Raw genomic sequence first — 11,746 nt, 5'->3', positions numbered from 1 at the left:
CGGCCGGCGCTAGGACCTGGAGAGCTCCTGCACCCTAACCCGGCTCCAGTTCGCGTCCAGTACCACGTCTGGTGGTACCGGCTCGCGCCTGGCGCCGCGTCCCAAGAGCAGCAGACCCCCGACGTTCCGAACAGCAAGCTCACCGGGGGACGTTTTAAATGTTCTGGAGGTTTAAGCGTGATCCAACCAGGGCATAGCGGTCTGTCTGCCGGCATATTCATGATGAGCTCCGCTGGACACGTCGCTGCATCGAGCTGCAGCCAGAGAACGCGGCGGCAGTAACAGACTGTCAAACTATCCACAGTGTATCCCGCTTTTCTCAGTCTTTAATGTTTTAAAAAACAAAAGTTAATTGGAAATGATAAATCTCTATTTCATTTATTACTGCAGTTCAGCAGAGGAGGAAAAGATTTGGTCCTGACAAAAAATGAACATGAAAGTTTTATGGAAATTTTATTTTTGATGTTTTTTATTTTATTTTACTGAACGTTGATTGAAGTTTTGAATTTAAAATGCCCTTCACTTGCACTTGGGCTTTTGTTAGGCATTTTATGTTACAGCCTTTTATTGTTAAGAAAGTTTATCTCAATACAATGTTACAAAATAAAGTATTTCTGATGAAAACTATTAATTTTGTCATTCTTGTTTTCATAATTAATGTAGAACTGCTAAATTCCACGAAACACACATTTTTTTCCTTAAAAAAAGGCCACATGTAAATTTGCGATTAATCGCGAGTTAACTCTGGACAATGCGATTAATCGCGATTAAAAAATTTAATCGCCTGAAAGCTCTACTTTCCAGCAAGAGGGTTCAAATACTTGTATTTCTCAATGAAATGCCAATAAATATTTCTCTCAGTATTCAAATGAAGCTACTGTTAGAATGACTGTCAATTTCTACAGTATATGCGGTCAAAATGAGCACGGGATCAAATACGTATTTTTTCTGTTTCAAGTTTAAATGTAGTTTTCTGTTGAAAATTATATGAATGATCCTTAATAGCCTGAATCTATGAATATTTGATATGAAGTCCTGAACCGGATATTGATCATTCATGTAGAGACAATGGTATGGTCGAGTCGGGGTGGGATTATATAAGTTTGCTTCCTTCCACTCCCTTTCAAGTGATCAACTTGTGATTCACTAAGTGATATGTTATGTCATGTATTGTGACCTGGTTGCCTGAAATAAACCATTTCATTAATTCATTCATTCATTTCATTCATTCATTCATTCAATGTGGGCAAAGTATGGGATAGTGACCTGTATGACGCGAGTAAAGTGTCCAGCACACACGGCTGTAATATACTTTCAGTCTCCAGGTGGCGCTGTTAGCACTTTCTTTGCCTTCAGCTATGGGTGAAACAACCCCCAAGTGAGTCAGTCAGATTTTTAGAAATTCCCAAGAGTCTTCACGGTCACTTCCAATGCTTTTAGCTGCCTTTTTTAGCTAGCCAAGATGGAGCGACATCAGCTGCAGCAAACAGATAAAGTAAAAGAGCAGCTCTACGTCTGTCATTAGGATCCCAGTTTGCTGTTTTCATTGGAAGACAGTTTGTTTTAGCTTGCTCTTGTTTTTCAATGAAAAATGTCCAGTGAAGACAAATGTAATTTACTTTTTATTCTTACTAATGTCTGTTACCTTAATTAATACAGAATCAAAATAAATACATTAAACCATATTCTTTATTTTCACCTTTTATTTCATGACAGGCAAAAACAATGTATTGTATTTGGCCCGCGGACCAGGATCCCATGTAGATTTTGGTTCTTTAGGGAAAAAGTTTGTGCACCCCTGATCTAAAATAACAACTGTAACCGCCAGAATGGTACTAAAAACATGCATCGATGTATTTTTTTTTTTATTTCAAAAGGTTAATTTCCTACATTTTTTGTTACTCACAGACCTCATGAGCATTTCTGAATTAAATTACAGACCACTCTATGTTTCTTTCAGGAAATTGTTTTGCCAGTCTTACTCATTATGAACCTTTTTTTTTCCCTTCCTTCTTTTGAACCAAACAGCAAAAGAGCCAAGTGCAGACTGGAAAATTCAGCACAAAGCTCACAGACGACAGTGGGGAGGCAGCAGGAGGCGGCATCAAAAAGACAAAGCCACATAAATACAACTGAGCGGATGGCATGTCATCGGAAAGCCAAGCTCCTACATCGCCTGGAGGATCTTTCTAAGAGCACACACTCGCGCACTCTGGCGCCCACACGCATCGACACACACTTTTAATGCACACACGGCTAGACATATGCATATCAGCATTGTTAGCAGAAGCTGAGATAACTGGAAATGTCAACAAATTTCAAACTGTCATCTAAAGATCTGCATAGAAAACGGCATGCATTTAGAAATTCTTTTCAAAGGTAGCAATGGCACTGGTAACTTGTTTCATGATTGTTTATTTGTTGTTTACTTCCCTGACTTTTTCTGAGTCAGGACACTGCTTTCTAAGTGTTTGATCTTTCTAGAAAAAAAAAATCCCTTTGCACTGGTGAGGTCTGACACTGTTTCTTGTAATTAGTGTATTGATTGACAAATGAAAAAGTACTCCCACCCCCCCCATCAGTACCTTACTACAACCACCACTACTACCCAGCTTAGACTATTCTTTGTCACTCATTGTAGCAAGGTTAATTTACTCCTCCACACTTTGAAATATAGAGGCTCAAGTTGGCTGGCCAACTGTTCAACATTTAATATTTCAGCACTCTTTCTGCCTTTAACACTCTGGAGGCAAAGAGCCAAAGACTCACAATGGGTCGTCTCCCCGAGAATGTGCCATGCACTGAGTAGTAACTCCTAGCTACATGTATCTGTGTTCTCTGACCTTCCTGTGTCCTTTCAATAAAATTGTAATTTTCAGTAAATGTGTAAAGAATAAATGGTTCTTTGTGGGAAAGAAATGAGTGAGCGTGTTTGTGTTGAGGTTTCTAAATGTTAAGTCAAAGTTTTTCTGGAATCACTGGAGAGGTTGTTACTTTAATAAAACTATAAAGAAGGAAAAAATTACATCTAGTTTCAATAAGTAAGGGACATTGTTATTCAACACATTCTCACTTCCAGGTCGTCACATGTTGACATTTGGTTAAGGATCCCGTTGACATTTTGGGTGTCCCCAACTCGTGGTTTTTTGACGTGCTTGCTGTTCCCATTAAATCACGGGTCTCAACCTCCGGGCTGCAAACCAGAACCGGTCCAGTACCGTGACGCATAGTGCACCAATACCCACACCCAGTACCGGTACCCTAATCCTAACCCGACACCGGACCAGATGCCGTACCAGACCTGAACTGGTACCAGACGCAAACAGGACACGGTACCGGACGGAGACCAGTACCTGGCTATGGTTAGGGTACTGGTACTGGACCAAGGACCAGTGCACACCCAGTACTGAGGGTTGCAGACCCGTGATTTTACGAACAGCCAGCACGTCAAAAGATGGCGAGTTGGGAACCCCCAAAACATCAGAAAGTGACGCGGACGGGTCCTTAACCAAACGTCGATGTGTGACGAGTTGGAGATGAGAATGCGTTGTGTTATTTACATGAGTGTTTTTCTTATTTGGCATGAATTTTAATGAAATACCTAAAAGTTTTTATTAGTAAACTCATTCAAGTTTACTAATAATGAACGAGAAGAAAAACAATTTTTTATTGATTTGATATTTTACAACCAAACCAAATCCTTCTCTTCTCTCTACTCCTACATTTAGCCCCCCAAATGGAGAGTTAAGGAAAAATAGTGTCTCAGAATTTAGACGTCACATTCGCTCCAAGACGTCATCAATAATCGCCGCACAGCCAGCGTTAGCACAGAGCTGCCATATGCATAACAGCGGTTTTATAACTTTAAGAAGGTCATGCTACAGAAACTCTAATAAACTTTTGATCTATTTTGAAAGTGTTCCCAGTGATCTTTTAATTACAATTTTGCAGTTTTCAGCCAAAATAATAAAAACATGTGTTGATTTTTTGTAAATAGTTTCTGCAGAGTGGCAGTAATTCATCAGAAATTTACCTATGAGTTGTGAGCGGGAATGTAAGTAAGAGTAAGCCTTCACTCATTCCCAAAGATTCCTGTGTTGACAGCATCTCTTGTTAGCTTACAGCTTCCTCAAAACTCCAAGCTAGCATTACCAGTGCACACAATATTGGAGCTATCCACCCGTAGAGTTTTAAGACCAAGATTCTGGCTCAGGTGAGGAAAACAAAGACATACATGGATCTAGTCCTATGCAAATGGAGTGGAGACGGGAGATTGTGGCCCACCAATTGAAGTTTGTATGTCACAACTATCTTTTTTTTTTTGTCAGCTCTGAATTCACCAAAGTACTGCTCAGAAAAACAGTTTTATTCTCAATTTTCTTTACGTCTTCCATCATGAGAAAAATGCTACAAGAACATCTTAAAAACACATACAAACACAATTTTAATTAAAGTGGGTCTTTAAAGGGTTAGTACAAAAGAGAGACCAAAGAAATTTTGGGAAGTTTCGATCCATTTCATAAATAATTATTTGAAAGTGAATAACAACTGCAGAAAGAATGCTGCTTTACACCAGTATCTTAAATGTAACCTTAGATGTATGAACATTTCCAATCAAAACAAGAAAAGAAATCAACCATTACCCAGAATGTCTCCAAATCATTGTTGAGTGTCCTCACCTTAAAGATCCACTCAAATTAAAATTGTATTTTTAACAAGTCTTTGAGTTTTTTTTTCATAATGGAGGACATATATAACAAATTAACCTTAAAATTGCATTTTTTGAATATTTCTTTATTCAAATTGTGGTGAATTAGGAACAGACACAAAAAAATGCAGTGTGTAATGTAGAAACACGCTGTGAGGAAGTGTAGCCATCAGGAATAAATAAGAAGTGAATGCAGTTCAGCAGTCCAGAGTGTGGGCAGACCAAGTCTGAGCAAGAGTAAATAAGAATGCAATCAAATACTGTTTACTTGTCGAAGCTGAAAGAATGCAAAAGAGAAAAGGAGCGTGTAAACTCCCACTGTGTGACAAACGTCCTGTTTTATGTTCTCATTCTCCATCGCTGAGGAGAAAAAGGAACCTCTGCGGCTCCATTTTTAAGCCTGCCTGCCACCCACTGCTATAAGCAGCTCTGTGGACACAACAGAGATTCATGTGACATTCTGCCATGAGTCTGAATTCAAGAGTTTCCATGTTGGGCAAACAGGTGCCACACACATTTGAGGCCTTTAATCTGCCTTTTTAGAGAGTTCAAGAGCTTTTTCTCAGGTTGGCTCTACATCCATCAGAGATGAAAAGGGGGAGGCCTGTTGCTATAGGATTAAGAGACCTGCAGTGACTCTTTCAAACTGTGCGGCTGAACTTCAAGGCCACCTGCCTCCAAGCAACAGGAGAGAAGAAAGGCGGTCAAGCTCTCCATTCCATAAACAGGGGGAGATATGATCAAAGTGACAGGTGTGGCTTTTGTATCCCATCGTCATTTTGAACTGTTTGTGAAAATATAGACCTGTAAGGACAGAAAGTCTTCACCTTTAGCTGGTACCAAAAAATCCTGCTTATGTACAGTCATTTTACCGCAATTTATTTTCATTTTTGAATAGCAGTTTTCACAAAACACAAACATACTTAAGTAAAGTTTCTGTTTTAAGACTAATGTAAAAAAATGTGCACAGGATGTAAAGAAACCTTAATTTACTGGGCATTACATTTACAGCTAATAGAATGTCTTCATACTGAGTATATTTTCCTCACTATAAGGTGAACTTAAAAGCTTTTACAAAAAAAGGACTGAGTGCCTCATAATTTGAAGTGCCATTTCTATAGATTAATTCTGGTTACTGATGTTGAAGCCATTTTGTGAAGAACACATTTTTTTTTATAAGTTACAAGTAAGGTTGGGTGTAATTGTGAAAACAGTAACCCGGCTAGCTGTGTCGAACTATCTTTTTTTATTCGTTACTAGCTAGGTTGGGAGGAAGCACAGTAACATTTTGTTTCAGTGTTGTCTGTTTTTTTTTTTTCCGTGTTGCAAAAAAGGTTGAGAGTTACAGGATTTGTTAATATGCTAACACAGCTAAAGTGTGGTGGTGTTGGACTGTGTTTTTTGTACGTGTTACTTACAAGGTTAGGGGTTAGCGTGGTCACAGTGACGTGTGTTTTAAAAGTATCCATCTTGATTCATGTGTTGCCACAAGATTAGGGGTTGTAGGAGTTTACAGGTATTGTGAAAATGCTAACGCGGCTAACATGTACCAGTGTCATACTGTGTTTTTTTTCTTTTCTTTTTTTTTTCGGTGTTACTAGCATAGTTGCGAAATGGTGTCAAGTTAGTGTTAAGTGTTTTTAGTGGTATCAGTCTAGGATTAATTTGTGTTGAAAACAAAGAAGGGGGTTACATGTATTGTAAAAACGTTAACACGGCTACATTTAAAGATGTTGGATTGTTTTTTTAGGCATTACTAAGGTTACTAACGAGGGCTAACAGTTAGTGTAGTCACAGTAACATTTGTTTTAGTGGTATCAGTCAGCTTTTTGCGTGTTGTAAATAAGGTTGGGGGTTACAGGTATTGGGGAAAAGGCTAATGCGGCTAGCTTGTAGCAGTGTCGGATTCTATTTTTGTTATACGTATTACCTACAAGGTTGAGAGTCATCTTAGTCACGGTAAGGTTGGGTGTTAGTGTGACATTTGGTTTTGCAGGATTAGTCAGATTTTTTACATTTTCCAAACAAAGTTGTGAGATACAGGTATTGCAAATATGCTAACAGGGGCTAACACTTCTAATTTGGCTAATACTGTATGAAGCATGTTACAGGCAAGTTCAAGGATTACTTTGAACTTACTATGACTCTTAATGCCTTTATACTTCTGTGTACCTTTTATGACATTGGCTTAAAAATAGACCTATAGTGGTCCTATATTGGGGAAAATAGAGTATTGTAGATGTTATGATGGGTTAAAGGACATTTAAATCCCAAAACTTCCATAAAAGTTCTATGAAAGTTATAAAAAGGTTCATTTCTATACCAAAAAAATACAAAACAAAAGTACGAAATGTTATAATGAATAAATAAAATAAACAATCGTGGCTTAACTGCTGTAGATAAGAGCTTGATCGGTCTTCCTTTGTCCAACATATATAATTTCAAAACAACTTTTTCTATCTTTTTTTTTTTTTAAAGTTAAGACCATTATTTCTGGTAAATCTCAGCTCTTAACTATAAATTGCTTTTTAAACAGTACATTAAAAACTTAATTATAAAAACTCGAGGTTCTAACCTGTGAAAAAATAATTTCTGGCTTCTTTTACAATCTAAACACTTTTGTGCATCATTAAAAGCAACAAATAGGACTCAAACTGGCATGAAATAGTAAATACTTCATTTGGATCTTTTTTTTAATGCTGTAAATTGCAACGTTTCACTTGTTCTGTTAAATAATTGGCTGTTTTGCGGGCTAAAAAGCCAAAATGTTGTATTTTTTATTTAATTTTTTTCTGGTTTCAGTCATCACATCAACAATCCCAGAAGCCTGCGGCAGAGAGTTGCTCTGGAGACGGGAGATTTATTTCTTTACTAATAAGCTGAATCAGCCGCCCTCCCTTAATCATTGCTGAGCGGCCACCAAGGACTGGACGTCTCTTACTTTACTGCACAACAGAAACATGCTTGTCACTGCACTTGATTGGTTTATTGGAGCATTAATCTCTGTGTCATTTAACATAACATGCTTTTTTTATAAACCCTACCAAGTAGAATTTTTGTTTTATTTTATTCCAGGATTATACTGCCTCTCCTTTGCGTGTTCAATAGACCAGAAATTAAAAAAATATATATTTTTGTTAAAAAAAATCAAGAACAATAGAATATGATAGGCTTGAGTTGATGTTTTTATTCCTTATTAATTTCATTCAGTAAAATATGTAAATGCTGGTTTTAGGAATTATTTCTTTTTTATTATACGAAAGAAAGAATACAATTGATCAGTATTAAGGGAAAATAAGTCTTCTGAGTTCATGTTGCTACATGACCACTTTGACAACTTTGGTTTGTTTTTTGTCAGTTCTGGTTAATTTATTACTCATTTAAGTGCCTGGTCTCCTTTTCGGTCCTACGCCTCCAGTTCCTGACAGCCACACGCTTGAAATTTGTTATTGCCAGGAATTAAATAGCAAATATAATACTTAATAAATAAAGAATACCATCATGAGAGTGTTTGTTGATGGTCCCAGAAGAGAAAAAAACTGCAACTTTAAAAAACTAAAAGTATAGTTGTTGTTTTCCTTTCAAGACATTCCCAGGAAGAATATTAAAATGTAGTGGTGCATGGGCACCCAGTCTAAGTTTTGTAGTGTGAGAATATTTTGTATACATTGCTGTCAACTTTCCTGGTTAAAGCCTATAAAAAAATCAGTTCTTCCACATTTTTATCATGCATCGATGTGTTTCTGGTTTTCCTGTTCCTGAGTGACTATGATTGTTGCCTGCTGTTCATAGGGCTTCAAGTCACCAACATCAGCCAACAATGTGTCCTTTTGCTTGTTTCTGGTGGCGCAGCAGCAGTCGTGTCTTAGAGTGAGCTAATTTTGAAGGAAATCCAAGCTGGATTAGCTTTCTTTAATCAATACAGGTGTTAATGCCTCAGATCGCTAAAGGAGGTGACGTTTACAGGAGGACACTTTTAGCGCATCCATGCTAACACTGCTGCAAAATTGTTCCACTCCAATCAAAGTCCCACTCCAATCATCTTTTGACGTATTACAAAAGTGCTCCCAGTGGTCTTTTAACTATGATTGTGCAGTTTTTTAAGCTATATATATATATAAAAACTGTCATATTTTAGGATAAACAGTCCCTCACAACCCCAAGCTAACATTAGCAGGGAGACATTAGCATTTCAGTTGCTTGCTCATTTCAGTTGCTTGATAACAACTGAAAGCTTCTTAAAGCCAAGTCCTGATTAATTGTCAATACGAACATATTCAAAAATGCAATTTTAACCCCCAAATCATTTACACATGTCCTCCATAGTGAGAAAAATGCAACAAAAACATGATTTTCATTGGAGGGGATCTTTAGAGATTTGCTGAGAGGAGCTTTTTTTTGAGTCATTAATAAAAAAGAAAAAAAAATGCAGATCATTTCAAAAGACTAGATCCAAGGTGTTAAGCTATTGCTGCCTGGCATTTGAGGATTAATTTGAGTCGATGTTTGTGGAGGATCTCTGCCTTGTTCCACCTGTATTCCATAACAGGAGCTCTACCTCTCTGCAATAATGTGGATTATGTCCAGAAAAAATCTTTTGTTTTCGGATTTACTATTTTTTATTTATGGTTTCTTGTTATTCTTTATACTAAATAGTCATATACCTGTACAAGTTTCTGACAACTTGGATATTCATGATCTATTCCAGAAACATTGACTATCAATATTTGTGACGTCCAAGATTGAGATATTTTTTTTCATAAATATAGTAGTAAAAATACAAATGAGGCAATGTAATTATTACTCAAAAATTGCTGGATAATGTTGGATCTTCAAAGTAAAGCATCTGGGAAGGTCCTACATTTTCAAGAAAGTCATCAAATATATTATTTAGAGGAATAACAATTAGACTGAAGTCAATTTACTTAAAAAGTTTTTAAAAAACATTTTTTTCTTTAAATATAGTCAAGAATTTGAGTTAAAAAATCTAGTAAATATGAAATAAAGAATATTGCAAAAATCTCATAATGAAATGTTCATCAATGTTCTAATTCCAGAGACTGCCTTTAGGGGTCACACAGCTTTCAGAGTCTCTTCCAGCTACTGGTTGACCAAAGTGTGCTACACCCTGAACAGGTTACCACTCTGTTACAGAGCCACTTATCAATTATGTAATGTCATATGACTGTCTGCGAGAATGGCGAAGAAGTTGTACCAGAAAAAGTATGGGTTAATCTGAAATGTGGGATTTTTTTATATGTTCAATAAAGATGAAAAAGGACAGTTTCTAAAACACTAAAAAGATGGTAGACACCATGAACCTTGTCAATCATAGGAAAAGGCATCACTGAAGAGATCCAACATCTAGAAGTTTCCATGTTAAGTTTCTGTTACACTGATCTAACTATGAGTTCTTATGGGTTAAGGTGACAAATAACATTTCATTCATATCTTTGTGTTTTCTATCACTTTTGTTTGGATGGTTCTCTCATGTTTTAAGTAAAGGTTTAAATAATGGTAACTGAGTACATAACATTTAGACATATCCAGTAATAATAGACATACAGCAACCATTCAAACATAACATACTAAATAGTAAGAATTGTGATATTATCTTTTTATTGTTGATCTTGATTTGTGAATCAGATCACCAAAAGCCTTAAGACTGGAGACGGTCCTCAATGACTTTGGCGGTACGTTTAGGGTCATAGTGCTGCTGCAGGATAAATTTGTTGCCAATCACACGCCTCCCCGATGGTGCAGCATGATGGATAAGTATCTGCCTGTTTTTCTCAGCATTGAGAGCACCATTAATCCTGACCCAAAGTCCAACTCCATTTGCAGCCCCGCATGTTCAAGAAAACTTCCCTATGCTTCACTGTTACCTGCAGACGCTCATTACGATCCCACTCTCCAGCCCTTCGACAAACAATCTGCCTTCTGCTACAGCCAAATATTTCAAATTTTTACCCATCTGACAACACTTGCTGCCATTTTTCTGCAGCCCAGTCTCCATGATTGTGTGCTAACTGGAGTTTGGCCTTGTCTCCACATCTGTGGTATAGTTTTTTTGGCTCCAAGTCTTCCATAAAGACCACTTCTGGCCAGACTTCTCCAGACAGTAGATACATATACTTGGGATTTACTAGTTCAGAGCTGATGACAGTACTTGACATCTTCTAATTTCAAATGTTTGATGCATCTTTCATCTGCTGCACTAAGTTTGCTTTGCTGATCACTCCGTCAGCCGTCCCTGATTCAGTTTCAATTAATGACCAGGTTTTGAGCCTTCATTTATGATCATTGATATAATCGTTCAATCTGACTATAATCCTACAAAATCCGTGACTGTGTGCAAGGGTGCCTATAAGAATTGATGCTGGTTCGAAGGCAAAACACTGAGACACATTGATATCCCATTACTATGTCATCAGTTGAAACTGCTAAAGAGAAAGTAATTGTAGTAATCAACATGAAATAGTCAAAACACTCAACAGAAGTCAATATTTATTACAAAACCAGCCAATTTAACGCAAAATAAGTTAATGTGTTCATATTGTATCATACAGTTTTAGGTGAAAATGTGGAGAGATTTATTTCAGTGTACGGTCCTAACATATGGAATTAACTGGACGAGGAAATGGAAGATACAAAAACAATTGCTGTCTTTAAAAGTGTTATGAAAAGGAAGGTGTTAAGCAAATATTAAAGATGAAATGTTGAAAAATAATGTTATAAAACTCATGTAGTTAATGCCACTGGACCTATGTAGGTAAATAGAATTAAACGAGGGTTGTGTAGACAAGTGTTCATGTAAATGAGCATATACTTTTGTTAATATGTCCTTAATATTTATGAAAAAGATCATTTTAATTTTCCTTGTTTGATATATTTGATTTAATTTTGTGGATTTAGTAATAGGGCAGATAAAATAAGTTTTTCTTCATGCTCCTTTTCATTTATTAACTGTTCTATGTTTCTTTAGGAATATTTCAATGATATGTTTTGTTACTAAATGTAATAAAATAATACATATAT

The 11,746-nt window shown here is 36.7% G+C and overlaps 1 protein-coding gene across 2 annotated transcripts in view; it reads left to right on the top strand.

Moving 5' to 3' along the window:
- Window positions 1–2,922, top strand: part of luzp2 (leucine zipper protein 2) — a 260,222-nt gene extending 257,300 nt beyond the window's left edge. For both annotated transcript variants that reach the window (XM_024295794.2, XM_024295793.2), the window contains exon 12: window positions 2,029–2,922. In XM_024295794.2, coding sequence (XP_024151562.1) covers window positions 2,029–2,136 — 108 coding nt within the window. In that variant the 3' untranslated portion in view covers window positions 2,137–2,922. The remainder of the gene's footprint in view (window positions 1–2,028) is intronic.
- The last annotated feature ends 8,824 nt before the right edge of the window (window positions 2,923–11,746 follow it).

This window comes from Oryzias melastigma, linkage group LG3 (assembly GCF_002922805.2).
Source record: "Oryzias melastigma strain HK-1 linkage group LG3, ASM292280v2, whole genome shotgun sequence".
In the NCBI taxonomy this organism is placed as follows: domain Eukaryota; kingdom Metazoa; phylum Chordata; class Actinopteri; order Beloniformes; family Adrianichthyidae; genus Oryzias; species Oryzias melastigma.
The sequence above is the reverse complement of the archived record's forward strand: the minus strand, read 5'-3'. Positions and strand labels throughout refer to the sequence as shown.